Source organism: Rhinoraja longicauda, chromosome 44 (genome assembly GCF_053455715.1).
Source record: "Rhinoraja longicauda isolate Sanriku21f chromosome 44, sRhiLon1.1, whole genome shotgun sequence".
Lineage (NCBI taxonomy): Eukaryota > Metazoa > Chordata > Chondrichthyes > Rajiformes > Arhynchobatidae > Rhinoraja > Rhinoraja longicauda.
In genome coordinates this window covers 2,858,709-2,873,824 of record NC_135996.1, presented here as the reverse complement: position 1 = coordinate 2,873,824, position 15,116 = coordinate 2,858,709, and the positions used below count along the sequence as shown (strand labels likewise).

At 50.9% G+C, this 15,116-nt stretch overlaps 1 protein-coding gene across 1 annotated transcript in view; it reads right to left on the bottom strand.

Annotated features, from left to right (window-relative positions):
• Window positions 1-15,116, bottom strand: part of iqgap3 (IQ motif containing GTPase activating protein 3) — a 135,431-nt gene that overhangs the window by 109,646 nt on the left and 10,669 nt on the right. Inside the window, exons 6-8 of the mRNA XM_078432052.1 lie at window positions 13,990-14,103; window positions 5,845-6,036; window positions 1,897-1,977 (exon numbers count right to left, since the gene is read on the bottom strand). Coding sequence (XP_078288178.1) covers window positions 1,897-1,977; window positions 5,845-6,036; window positions 13,990-14,103 — 387 coding nt within the window. The remainder of the gene's footprint in view (window positions 1-1,896; window positions 1,978-5,844; window positions 6,037-13,989; window positions 14,104-15,116) is intronic.

Here is a 15,116-nt window from a genome sequence, read left to right as displayed (position 1 = left end):
CCCAACATCACAGCCACCTAACCTACCCAACGTCATGGCCACCTAACCTACTGAACATCACAGCCACCTAACCTACTGAACATCACAGCCATCTAACCTACCCAACATCATGGCCACCTAACCTACCCAACATCATGGCCACCTAACCTACCCAACATCATGGCCACCTAACCTACTGAACATCACAGCCACCTAACCTACCCAACATCACAGCCACCTAACCTACCCAACATCATGGCCACCTAACCTACCCAACATCATAGCCACCTAACCTACCCAACATCATGGCCACCTAACCTACCCAACATCACAGCCACCTAACCTACTGAACATCATGGCCACCTAACCTACCCAACATCACAGCCACCTAACCTACCGTTGCCCGGCGTCACCAGAGTATCGTACCGCGTAAGACGTTGCCGGTCTGAGCAGCAGACAGATCTTTTGGGCTGCACCTCCCAGAGGAAGGACCCCCTTCCCAGTTGGGCGGCACGGTGGCGCAGCGGTAGAGTTGCTGCCTTACAGCGAATGCAGCGCCGGAAACTCAGGTTCGATCCTGACTACGGGCACTGTCTGTACGGAGTTTGTACGTTCTCCCCGTGACCTGCGTGGGTTTTCTCCGAGATCTTCGGTTTCCTCCCACACTCCAAGGACAGGTTAATTGACTGGGTAAAATGTAAAAATTGTCCCTAGTGTGTGTAGGACAGTGTTAATGTGTGGGGATCGCTGGGCAGCGCGGACCCGGTGGGCCGAAGGGCCTGTTTCCGCGCTGTATCTCTAAATCTAAAAAAATCTAAATCTGTGAGTCCGGGAAAAGCCCGGCAAAAGATCAACATTCAAAATCCAAAGTACGGTTTCTGCTGAATGTGCATCGCTTTTGCACCAGGGCAATGTCGAGATATCGTAAGTGGAAGCATCGTAAGTCGAGGGGCATCTGTACTGTGCGTGGGAATAGGTAGGGGAGTTAAAATGGTCAGCAACCGGGAGATCCAGCGGGCCTTGGCGGACCGAGCGCAAGTGTTTGGTGAAAGGGTGGCTTGGTGCACAGGTATTCTCGCCTTGCACAGCCTCAGCATTACATCCACGTTTTTGTATAGAAGCCCTCTTGAAATAAATGAATTGACATTGTTTACTACCGATAAGTGCCGAGTCCATGACCAATACATGAATAAAGTGCAACGTTTAATACCAGTGCTTTCTGCTCGCGGTCGATGAGGAGCTGGTCCATGTACCATTCCGTGTTCTCCCGGTTCACCTCGTGTAGGTTCAACGCTGGACTCTGCAGAGCCGAGTTGAGTGCCTGCACATCTCTCTTCTCCAGCGCCTCGTCCACGTGCTCCAGCGCCGCTTGCACTGAGAAGGGAAACGTCACACATCACAGGGAGCATGGTGCGGGCTAGTCAAGCAACACAGAGCGGTCATGGGAGGACTACCGTCCCTCGAGCCTGTTCTGCTTTTATTAAGTCCACACCAGATGCTCTATCTCAACTCTACTTCCCTCCAGTCCGTATATCTCCTTGTATGTCCTGGGCCGCCTCCATTGTCAGAGTGAGGCCCAGCGCAAATTGGAGGAACAGCACCTCATACTTCACTTGGGTAGTTTACACCACAGCGGTATGAACATTGACTTGTCTAACTTCAGATAGTCCCTGCTCTCCCTCTCTATCCCCTCCCCCTTCCCAGTTAGGGCGGAGGACCCGCCCGGGAGGCTCGGCTCCAAATCAACCCGGAGCTACTGGTGTCGATGGGAACCCGCCAAGGGAGAGCAAGGAGGGACTGAGAGAGAGGTGGACCGGTGAGAGCAATGGGGACTTCTAAAAGAGGTCCAGATCATTACCCCTCTCTACACAGAGAACACTCATCCTCACGCCAGTCCTACCGCCAGGCATTACTTACCATTGACTTTGTTAATATTGCCTTGAATTTCAGCGTGAGTCAAGAGCTCCTCGTACACGTCCTTCCCCTCGGTCAGCTCCGCTTTGTACTGGAGAATAAGCCAACGGACAAGTCAGTAAGAACGGAGGCCCAGGGAACTGCAGGTGCTGGAACCAAGACCAAAGCACAAAGTGCCCAGCGAGCCGCGGCCGTATCCCTACCGCTGGCCTGGCTCGCCCGCCGTGGAACCGGGATCCCACTGACCCCGGCAATCATAAGATCATAAGTGATAGGAGCAGAATTAGGCCTTTCGGCCCATCAAGTCTACTCCGCCATTCAATCATGGCTGATCTATGTCTCCCTCCTAACCCCATTCTCCTGCCTTCTCCCCATAGCCTCTGACCCGTACTTATCAAGAATCTATCTATCCCTGCCTCAAATATATCCACTGACTTTGCTTCCACAGCCGTCTGTAGCAAAGAATCCCACAGATTCACCACCTTCAGACTTGAAGAAATTCCACCTCATCTCCTTCCTAAACATAACATAACAACACTTTATTGTCACTCGGCTTTTTACACCGAACGAAATTTCAGCAGTCACACAAAACACAGCAAAAAAGAAAAGAACACAGGACACCCGACCCCAACACAAACATCCATCACAGTGACTCCAAACACCCCCTCACTGTGATGGAGGCAACAAAACTTCCCCTCTCTTCCCCCCGCACCCACGGACAGGCAGCTCGACCGCCCCGACGTGCAGCAACAGCGGCAGCGACAGCGACAGCGTGTTCGCCCGCCCCGGATCGGACTTGTCATCGGCGGAGCCGGCCGTCTTCGGAGGCTGCGGGAGTGGCTGCGACGCGACGCGCCTTGGGCTTGGCCCGCTGTGGACCGTCCGGTGCGGCCTGCAACCACAACAACCTGACTGCGGGCGAGGACAGCGGGAGAAGGGAAAGACATTGTGGCCTTCCATCACAGTGAGGAGAGAGAGGACTGGAGGAGACTCACTGTGATGGATGTTTCTTTGATGGATGTTTCTTTTTTGTGTGTTTTTGGGGTTGGGTGGTTTGAGTGCCTGTTTGATGCTTTTATTGTTGGACTGTGTTTTTGGGGGTTTTAGGGTGTGTGATTTGAATGCCTATTTAATGCTTCTATTGTTGGACTGTGTTTTGGGGGGTTTTTGGGGTTGGGTAATTTGGGTGCCTGTTTAGTGCTTTTATTGTTGGACTGTGGGTGATTGAATTAACATTTTGTTCAAGATGGCCGCGCCGTTGTGTTTGGCTGCCTGCCACTGTATGTTTCTTTTTTTCCTAGTCAGATGTGCAGCACTTTGGTCAACGTGGGTTGTTTTTAAATGTGCTATACAAATAAATTGACTTGACTTGACTTGACTATCGAGGCAAACGACACGCACAGCCCCCGCAAGGCCCCGCGGCCGAGCCACCCTGGGCACCGAAACGTCCCGCGGCCGCACCGGGCGATGTTAAGTCCAGCGGCCGAGCCGCACCGGGCACCGAAACGTCCCGCGGCCGAGCCGCACCAGGCGATGTTAAGTCCAGCGGCCAAGCCGCGCCGGGCACTGAAACGTCCCGCGGCCGAGCCGCACCGGGCACCGAAACGTCCCGCGGCCGAGCCGCACCGGGCGATGTTAAGTCCAGCGGCCGAGCCGCACCATCCAAAGCAACATCCTTTAATTCTGAGGCTGTGCCCTCTGGTCCTGGACTCTCCCACTAGTGGAAATATCCTCTCCGCATCCACTCTATCCACGTGGCAATTAAAGTATCATACCGTCTGTAGCAAAGAATTCCACAGATCGGATGAAGTTTTAGCGATGGCAGTGGGACGCTGGACTAAAGGCCTGGTGAGACGAACCAGGGGGTCTTATCTTCCTCACTGTCAAGGTCGGGTGCAGAAGCCCCCACCCCCCCGTCTTTGGGATGTGGGAGAAAAGCGGAGCACCCGGAGAAAACCCACGCAGGCCACGGGGAGAACGTGCAAACTCCGTACAGACAGCACCCATAGTCAGAATGGAACACGGGTCTCTGGCGCCGTGAGGCAGCAACTTTACTGTCATGCCACCATGCTGCCTGCTCGATACTTCTTGACTCACCTACATCAAGAAAGGATACCGAATAATTTTCTCAGGAGAAAAGCTCAGGAACAGAAGGGCAGCACGGTGGCACAGCTGTATAGTCGCTGTCTTGCAGCCACGGAGAACCGGGCTCAATCCTGACTACTGTCTGGATTGGGTGCTGTCGTACGGAGTTTGCACGTTCTCCCCATGACCTACCTGGGTTTTCTCCAGGTTCTCTGGTTACCCCCCACACTCCAAATATGTACAGGTTTGTAGGTTAATTGGCATGGTATATTTTGGGCGGCACGGTGGCATAGAGGGGAGAGACACTGCCTAACAGCACCAGAGACCCGGGTTCAATCCTGACTGTTGTTGTTGGTCCTTCGGGTTCGAAGATGACCATGACTTCACTTTCAGTTGGAGGATTGGTGACTGTGGGTCCGGAAGTGACTGGTGAGGCCAATCCGGGCCCGGAAGGCACGCCCGCACGTAGGACACAAGTGGATGGCTGCTGCAGTGGAAGTGGAGGTAGCCCGGGCCTTGCGCGCGGTGCGTTTCCTCTGGGCCTCTGCAGTGTGTCTGTTATCTGCTGCACGGGCTCCTGTGGTGAGCTTGCTACGCCAGGTTGGACGGTCCAGAGCAAGAAACTCCCAAGTGCTGAGGTTGATGTCCAAGTCTTTGAGGGACACTTTGAGGCAGTCCTTAAACCGTTTCTTCTGTCCTCCTACTGAGCGCTTGCCCTGACACAGTTCTCCATACAGAAGCTGTTTTGGCAGTCGACTCTCGGGCATTCTGACGACATGGCCTGCCCATCTGGCTTGGGCTCGATCCTGACTATGGGTGCCGTTGGTACGGAGTTTGTACGTTCTCCCCGTGACCTGCGTGGGTTGTCTCCGGGTGCTTCGGTTTCCTCCCACACTCCAAAGACGTACAGGTTTGAAGGTTAATTGGCTTCGGTATAATTACAAATTGTCCCCAGTGTGTGTCGGGTCGTGTATGTGAGCGGGAATCACTGGTCGGCGCTGACTCGGTGGGCCGAAGGGCCGGTTTCCGCGTTGTATCTCTGAAGTAAAATAATTGTAAACTGCCCCTAGTGCGTGTAGGATATTGTAAGTGCAGTGGTACTCACCACTCTTCTCTATGCCAGTGAGACCTGGACTGTCTACAGCAGACATGCCAAACAGCTCAACCACTTTCACATGAGCGGCCTACACAGACTCCTTCACATCAGGTGGCAGGACAAAATTCCCGACACAGAGGTCTTGGAACGGGCCGGAATCCCCAGCGTCCACACCCTCCTACAGAAAGCCCAAGCCAGATGGGCAGGCCATGTCGTCAGAATGCCCGAGAGTCGACTGCCAAAACAGCTTCTGTATGGAGAACTGTGTCAGGGCAAGCGCTCAGTAGGAGGACAGAAGAAACGGTTTAAGGACTGCCTCAAAGTGTCCCTCAAAGACTTGGACATCAACCTCAGCACTTGGGAGTCTCTTGCTCTGGACCATCCAACCTGGCGTAGCAAGCTCACCACAGGAACGCGTGCAGCAGAGAACAGACGCACTGCAGAGGCCCAGAGGAAACGCACCGCGAGCAAGGCTCGGGCTACCTCCACTCCCACTGCAACACTGCATCCACTTGTGTCCTACGTGTGGGCGTGCCTTCCGGGCCCGGATTGGCCTCACCAGTCACTTCCGGACCCACAGTCACCATTCCTCCAACTGAAAGTGAAGTCATGGTCATCTTCCAACCCGAAGGACAAACAACAACAACAAAGTGCGCGGGGATCGCTGGTCGGCGCGGACACGGTGGGCTGAAGCACCCGTTTCTGCGCCGCAGCTCAAAACTTAACTATGGTGGCAGCAAAACAGATATGAACAGTTTGCGGAGTACGACTCACCGTGTCAAGGTGGTTCCTGGCATTGGCTGCCTTCTCACTCTTCGCCTGGTAGAGCATCTCCTGGTACACTGGGGCAAGACTGTCGACAAGGTTCACCAGCATGGCACTGGGGTTACGCAGAGCCGCCGCGGTTTGCTCCACAAGCCCTCGATCGACGGCCTCGTTAATGGCGATCACAGCTGCGTGCACTGAGCGGAGAAGAAAGGCAGGCACTCAGTCACAACCACTACACGTTACGCCATTATCACGAAGACAGGCACAAAATGCTGGAGTAACCCAGCGGGACACAGGCAGCATCTCTGGAGAGAAGGAATGCCAATCAAAAATCTTCCAACCCACCACTCTATCTCCAGGTCCCTCAGGTCGGCCGACTTGGGGCTACTGACTATCCCGCGGTCTAGGCTTGAGCTCAGGGGTGACCGCGCTTTTGCGGTTGCAGCTCCTAGATTGTGGAACAGCATCCCTCTCCCCATCAGAACTGCCCCCTCCATCCGCTCCTTTAAGTCCAGGCTCAAAACCTATTTCTACTCCCTAGCGTTTGAGGCCCTCTGAGGGGGCGCTGTGAACTGTTTATGTATGTGCTGTTATGTTTGTGTGCCATTGTATGTTCGTCCTTAGTACCTGAACTGATGTACAGCACTTTGGTTAACGTGGGTTGTTTTTAAATGTGCTATACAAATAAAATTGACTTGACTTGACTAGTCTGAAGAAGGGTCTTAACCCGAAACGTCACCCATTCCTTCCCTCCAGAGATGCTGCCTGTCCCGCTGAGTTACTCCAGCATTGTGTCTATCTTTGGTTCAAACCAGCATCTGCAGTTCCTTCCTACACATTCCCTTATCAAATGGAGAGGGTACAGAGGAGATTTACTAGAATGTTGCCTGGGTTTCAGCACTTAAGCTTCAGAGAGAGGTTGAACAGGTTGGGTCTTTATTCTTTGGAGCGTAGAAGGTTGAGGGAGGACTTGATAGAGGTTTTTAAAATTTTAAGAGGGACGGACAGAGTTGACGTGGGTAGGCTTTTCCCTTGAGAGTGGGGAAGATTCCAACAAGGGGACATAGCTTCAGAATTGAGGGACAAAAGTTTAGGGGTAACATGAGGGGTAACTTCTTTACTCAGAGGGTGGTGGCTGTATGGAATGGGCTTCCGGTGGAAGTGGTGGAGGCAGGCTCGATTTTATTATTTAAGAGTAAATTGGATAGGTATATGGATAAGAGTGGATTAGAGGGTTATGGTCTGAGTGCAGGTAGATGAGACTAGGTCAGGGAGAGTGGTCGGCGTGGACTGGAAGGGCCGAACGGGCCTGTTTCCGTGCTGTAGTTGTTATATGGTTATATGGTATCAATACGCTGTAAATGGGTCGATTGTAATCATGTACAGGTGCTCCTCAGCTTATGAGGGGGTTCCCTTCCGAGAAACTCATTGGAAAGCGAAAATATTGTAAGTCGAAATGCATTGAATGCACGTGATCACGTGGCCGGAAGCAAGCTGCGGTTCTTAGAAACACAGACAATAGGTGCAGGAGGAGGCCATTTGGCTCTTCGGCCCTTCTACCGTCACCGTACCATTTTCTCCAGAGATGCTGCCTGACCTGCTGAGTTACTCCTGCATTTTCAGTTTCAGTGTGGTTTATTGTCACCTGTTGCTTTTGTTGCGTGTTAACCAGCCAGCAGAAAGACAATACACGATTACAATCGAGCCATTCACAGTGTACAGATACATGATAAAGGGAAAATAGACACAAAATGCTGGAGTAACTCGGCGGGACAGGCAGCATCTCTGGAGAGAAGGAATGGGTGATGTTTCAGGTCGAGACCCCTCTTCAGATCTTCAGACTAGTTTGGGGAAAGGGAAACGAGAGATCTCTCTACATCACTGTGTATATATACTCGTTTCTCTTTCCCCTGACCAGTCTGAAGAGTCTGGACCCGAACCGTCACACATTCCTTCTCTCCAGAGAAGAGCCATTCGAGCCATTCGCTGTGTCTATATTCAGGTAGTCTACCCTATCCATGCCTCTCACGGTTTCATATCCATCAATAGTCAATAGTCGTTTATTTGTTACATACACATAAATGTGTAGTAAAATGAAACATTACCCGCAGTTGAACAATAAGACCAATAAGATTAATCAATAAAAATGCAATAACACATACAATCACAACTAACACCAAACAAAAAGAAACATCCATCACAGTGAGTCTCCTCCAGTCCCTCCTCACTGTGATGGAAGGCCAAAATGTCTTTTTCTCTTCCCTGCCGTCTTGTCCCGCGGTCAGGCTGTTGGATTTGCCACATCGACCAGAGACAACCTTGCTGGCTAGGCCTCCATCTCATTAATGAATAAAAATGCTTTCCAGGGCAGTGTTCGGTTCATTGATCTCAGCCTCAACAAAGGGGTGTGCTGCAGGTGCTTTGTTCAGGAGCAGTATTCGCTTCAGCTCGATAGCAGAAACGGTTTCCAATACCATCAACAGCTTACAACCCAGCGGTATGAAGATCGATTTCTCGAACTTCAAGTAACCCTTGCTTTCCCTCTCTATTCATCCCTCCCCCGTTCGAGTGCTCCAGCCAGTCCGACTGTCCTGATTACATTTTATCTTTATCACGAGAGGAATAGATCGGGTAGGTGCACAGATTCTTTTGCCCAGAGTAGGGGAATCGAGGACCAGAGGACACAGTAGGTTCAAGGTGAGGGGGAAAAGATTGAATAGGAATCTGAGGGATAACTTTTTTCACACAAAGGGTGGTGGGTGTATGGAACGAGCCGCCAGAGGAGGTAGTCGAGGCTGGGACTATCCCAACGTTTAAGAAACAGTTGGACAGGTACATGGATAGGACAGGTTTGGAGGGAACTGGACCAAGCGCAGGCAGGTGGGACTAGTGTAGCTGGGGCATGTTGGCCGGTGTGGACAAGTTGGGCCGAAGGGCCTGTTTCATACAAGATATATTGAAACATATAAGATTATTAAGTGGGATGGACACGTTAGAGGCAGGAAACATGTTCCCAATGTTGGGGGAGTCCAGAATAAGGGGCCACAGTTTAAGAATAAGGGGTAGGCCATTTAGAACAGAGATGAGGAAAAACCTTTTCAGTCAGAGAGTTGTAAATCTGTGAAATTCTCTGCCTCAGAAGGCAGTGGAGGCCAATTCTCTGAATGCTTTCAAGAGAGAGCTAGATAGAGCTCTTAAGGATAGCGGAGTCAGGGGGTGTGGGGAGAAGGCAGGAACGGGGTACTGATTGCGGATGATCAGCCATGATCACATTGAATGGTGGTGCTGGCTCGAAGGGCTGAATGGCCTACTCCTGCACCTATTGTCTATTGTTTCCACACTGTATCATCACTCTATATGCCTCAGCAGTAGGGTACTGACATGGATAGAAAATTGGTTGACAGACAGAAAGCAAAGAGTGGGGATAAATGGGTCCCTTTCAGAATGGCAGACAGTGACTAGTGGGGTACCGCAAGGCACGGTGCTGGGACCGCAGCTATTTACAATATACATTAATGACTTGGATGAAGGGGTTAAAAGTACCATTAGCAAATTTGCAGATGATACAAAGCTGGGTGGTAGTGTGAACTGTGAGGAAGATGCTATGAGGTTGCAGGGTGACTTGGACAGGTTGTGTGAGTGGGCGGATGCATGGCAGATGCAGTTTAATGTGGATAAGTGGGAGGTTATCCACTTTGGTGGTAAGAACAAGAAGGCAGAGTATTATCTGAATGGTGTCAAGTTAGGAACAGGGGACGCACAACGAGATCTGGGTGTCCTAGTGCATCAGCCACTGAAAGGAAGCATGCAGGTACAGCAGGCAGTGAAGAAAGCCAATGGAATGTTGGCCTTCATAACAAGAGGAGTTGAGTATAGGAGCAAAGAGGTCCTTCTGCAGTTGTACAGGGCCCTAGTGAGACCGCACCTGGAGGTACTGATTGAGAATGATCAGCCATGATCACATTGAATGGTGGTGCTGGCTCGAAGGGCCGAATGGCCTCCTGCACCTATTGTCTATTGCCTCGTTGTCCCCTGCCCCAAGCTAACAATGATCTATTCTACATTTTCCTTGCACTTGATCCCCTTTGATGTCTCGTTTTCACACCTCACCCTTCCATATCTGTGACTCCCTCACCCCTAACTCTCAGTCTGAAGAAGGGTCTCGACCCATTCCTTCTACCCAGAGATGCTGCCTGTCCCGCTGAGTTACTCCAGCATGTTGTGTTGGCAACAATTAATAACTTGGGCTGTCGTTGTACATTTAACTCAATAAAACATCCCAATTACACCTCACAGGAGGGTCATTACGGATAGAGATATACTACGAAGCTGGTAGTAAATACTACGAAGCTGGCCCCATTAGTTATGGTACAAGGTCGAGGGGACTTGAATTTACAATGGATTTAAGCAAATTTCAACATATTTTCATAGCATCTCAGTATCACAATCAGTCAGGGCTTTTTAAAACAGGAAATTAGATATTGATTTAGGGGACATAATTTGCAGGGATAAACTGAAGGGTGGGATTGACAAAACTACACAAACAAGCGTCGGAAGCTCACAGGCCCCTGGGTGGGGGCCGACATCGGCAGCGGCAGCGTCTTCCCCCGTCCCGAATCGCGGGACTTGGGTCGGCCCGCAACGGACCTTTCACCGTCCGGCGCGGCCTGGAATAGGCCACGGGATTTTCTCCGCCCGGCGGGGGCTTCAATGTCGGGAGCCACGACCGCCCCGACGTGGCAAGTTGATTGAGAATGATTTGCCATGATCACATTGAATGGCGGTGCTGGCTCAAAGGGCCGAATGGCCTCCTCCTGCACCCATTGTCTATTGAAATCGGTGTGATATTTTTTAAGTTATTCACATTTTAAAGTTTTTAACATTTTAAAGGGAGGGGGACGGAGGGAGGGGGGAGGGGGATGCACCAATGCAGGAGTGGTCCGCCCCACCCCGACCCCCCTCTCCCCACCCCCTCCGCCCCTACTCCCCCACCACTTTCACTCGGTGGGCCGAAGGGCCAGTTTCCGTGCTGTATCTCTAAACTAAACTCTGCAGGTATAAATGTTGAATCTTGCTCCAGAATGCAAAGTTATTTAATGCCAGACCACAAGAGCACAAAACTACCCATGGGAAGTCAAGACCACAGAATAAACAAAAGATGTTGCCAGGACTCAAGGGCCTACATTACAGGGAGAGGTTGGACAGGCTGAGACTTTATCCCCTTTAGTTTAGTTTAGAGATACAGCGCAGAAACAGGCCCTTCGGCCCATGCCGACCAGCGATCCCCTCACACTAACACCATCCTACACCCACTCAAGACAATTTTTACATTTACCAAGCCAATTAACCTACAAACCTGCACGTCTTTGGAGTGTGGGAGGAAATCGAAAATCTTGGAGAAACCCCACGCAGGTCACGGGGAGAACGTACAAACTCCATACAGACAGCACCCGTAGTCAGGATGGAACCCGGGACTCCGGCGCTGCATGGCAGCAACTCTACCGCTGCGCCACTGTGACCGCCCCAAAGCAAAGGAGACCGGGGGTGGTGGGGGATGATGTTATAGGTGTATAAAATTGCGAGGGAAATAGACAGGGTAAACGCACATCGCATTTTTCCTCAGGGTTACGAATTGAAGAGTTAGAGCGCCTTGGTTTAAGAAGAATGATTTCACAGGCAGCTGAGGAGCAACTTTTTCCACACAGTGACTAACATGGGACGAGCTGCCAGAGGAAGTGGCTGAGGGAGGTACAATAACAACATTAGTAAGACAGGAACATGGAATAGGAAAGGTTTAGAGATACGAGACAAATGTATGGAAATGGGTCGAGTGTATATGGACATTTCGGTCAGCATAGTTGAGCTGGGCCGAAGGGCCTGTTCCCGTGCAGTATGTCTCTAAAGGCTGGCTGCTATATAGTAGGAAAAAAAACTGCAGATGCTGGTTTAAATCGAAGGTAGACACAAAATTGAGGGCGTGCAGCGTAGGTTTACTAGGTTAATTCCCGGAATGGCGGGACTGTCATATGTTGAAAGACTGGAGCGACTAGGCTTGTATACACTGGAATTTAGAAGGATGAGAGGAGATCTTATCGAAACGTATAAGATTATTAAGGGGTTGGACACGTTAGAGGCAGGAAACATGTTCCCAATGTTGGGGGAGTCCAGAACCAGGGGCCACACAGTTTAAGAATAAGGGGTCGGCCATTTAAAACTGAGATGAGGAAAAACTTTTTCAGTCAGAGAGTTGTGAATCTGTGGAATTCTCTGCCTCAGAAGGCAGTGGAGGCCAATTCTCTGAATGCATTCAAGAGAGAGCTAGATAGAGCTCTTAAGGATAGCGGAGTCAGGGGGAGAAGGCAGGAACGGGGTACTGATTGAGAATGATCAGCCATGATCACATTGAATGGCGGTGCTGGCTCGAAGAGCCGAATGGCCTCCTCCTGCACCTATTGTCTGGTGTCTATTGTCCCAGGCTCAACTACCTCCTCCGGCAGCTCGTTCCATACACCCACCACCCTTTGTGTGAAAAAGTTACCACTCAGATTCCTATTAAATCTTTTCCCTTTCACCTTAAACCCGTGTCTTCTGGTCCTTGATTCCCCTACTCTGGGCAAGAGACTCTTACATTGAGACTCTTACATTGAGTAACATTGGTGACTCTTTGTTATCTGCCTAGGTTTAGTTTAGAGATGCAGCGCAAAAACCGGCCCTTCATCCCAACAAGTCCACCCCGACCAGCTATCCCCGCACACTAGCACTGTCCGACACACACCAGGGACACAATTTTACCAAGAAAATTAGCCGACAAATCTGCACGTCTTTGGAGTGTAGGAGGAAACAGGAGCACCCGGAGAAAACCCACAGGTCACGGGGAGAAGGTCCAAACTCTGTACAGACAGCACCTGTAGTCAGGATTGAACCCGGGTCTCTGGCGCTGCAAGGCTGCAACTCTACCGCTGCGCCACCGTGCCACTGAGGCCTACTGTATGATTTCACCGGCTTGTACAAAAAACAAAGTATTTCACTGACAATTCCATTGAATAAAGGGAAGACCATCTTGGAAGAATATCCCTGGTGGTTTGGATTTTGCTTTAAGATTTAGGAAAAAAAACAATATCTATCTATCAGCATGCCCAAATCTTTTACAGAGAATCACGTTCAGCACCGACATCGTGGGCCGAAGGACCTGCGTCTGTGCTATACGAGGGGTTACGTGCTTGAAAATTAGCGCGCAAATCAAAAATACGCACAAATCAAACCTATGCCAGGCGCTTATGCTGCCACAGGGCACCAGGCATAGATTTGAGCGTGTTATTCCGAAAATAGGAGCGCGTAAATTAAACTTTGGTCGTAATAAGACAAGCGGGTTATTCTAAACGCATGTAAATCAAGCACGTGTAAAATGTCAGTTTAGTTTAGAGATACAGCACGGAAACAGGCCCTTCGGCCCTCCGGGTCCACGCCAACCAGCGATCCCCCCCATGCACCTGCGCTCAACACCTGCGCTCGGTCCACATTGACCAAACTGATCTCCTGGTGGCTGAGCACTTCCACTCCCCCTCCCATTGCCAGTCTGACCTTTCTGTCATGGGCCTCCTCCAGTGCCATAGTGAGGCCCACCGCAAATTGGAGGAACAGCACCTCATATTTCGCCTGGGCAGCTTGCAGCCCAGCGGTACGAACATCGAATTCTCCAACTTTAGATAGTTCCTCTGTCCCTCTCTTCCCCTCCCCCTTCCCAGATCTCCCTCTATCTTCCTGTCTCCACCTATATCCTTCCTTTGTCCCGCCCCCCTGAGGTCAGTCTGAAGAAGGGTCTCGACCCGAAACGTCGCCCATTCCTTCTCTCCCGAGATGCTGCCTGACCTGCTGAGTTACTCCAGCATTTTGTGAATAAATACCCCCCCATACACTTGCACTATCCTACACACCATCTTTACCAAAGTCAATTAACCTACAAAGTCGCACATCTTTGGAATGTGGGAGGAAACCGGAGCTCCTGGAGAAAATCCTACTCGGTCACAGGTAGAACGTACAAACTCCACCCGTGGTCAGGATCGAACCTGGGTCTCTGGCGCGATGAGGCAGCAACTCTACCCCTGCGCCGACCCATGTGCTGTTCCATGTTCTGTGTTCCACCTTACCTGCTGCTTCATCGACTGAAAGTTCGTTGGCCAAGATTCCACCGATCTTACTAAACGAGGGCATCTGTATTCCATATTTGTCCAACTCGGTTTTCATGTTATTGATCTCCTCCTCTGTAAGGAAAGCAGAGTTCAGAAGCTAAGCAAGCCGATTAAAATACGAGTGACGTTCCAACAACAGTCAAGGAGAATGAAGCTGGCAGCACAACCGATACGCCAACTCTCGCCTTGAGCACTCTGCGTAGCTGTTCCATGGTAACTACAGTCATCGGCTACAAGATGCACCGTGGCAGGAGGAAGATCATGTCTTCAGGGTGAAGATGCTGGAGTATCTCAGCGGCAGCATCTCTGGAGAGAAGCGGTCACGGTGACGCAGCGGTAGAGTTGCTGCCTTACAGCGAATGCAGCGCCGGAGACCAGGGTTCCAGCCCGACTACGGGCGCTGTCTGTACGGAGTTTGTACGTTCTCCCCGTGATCTGGGTGTGTTTTCTCCGAGATCTTCGGTTTCCTCCCACACTCCAAAGACGTGCAGGTATGTAGGTTAATTGACTGGGTAAATGTTTAAAAAAATTGTCCCTAGTGTGTGTAGGATAGTGTTAGTGTGCGGGGATCACTGGGCGGCATGGACTCGGTGGGCCGAAGAGCCTGTTTCCGCGCTGTATCTCTAAATCTAAAATCTAAATCTTCTGTTTCCTCCCACACTCCAAAGGCGTACAGGTTTGTAGGTTAATTGGCTTGGTAAATGTAAAAATTGTCCCTCGTGGGTGTTAATGTTTGGGGATCGCTGGTCGGCGCGGACTCGGTGGGCCGAAGGGCCTGTTTCCGCGCTGTATCTCTAAACTAAACTAAAGAAGGAAGGGGCGACGTTTTGGGTTGAGTCCCTTCGTCAGACTGAGAGTCAGGGGAGAGGGAAACTAGAGACACGGAAGGGTGAGATGTGAAAACAATGGATCAAAGCAGACGATGATACCAGATTGATTCCTGGGATGGCAGGACTTTCACATGAAGAAAGACTGGATAGACTCGGCTTGTACTCGCTGGAATTTAGAAGATTGAGGGAGGATCTTATAGAAACTTACAAAATTCTTAAGGGGTTGGACAGGCTAGATGCGGGAAGATTGTTCCC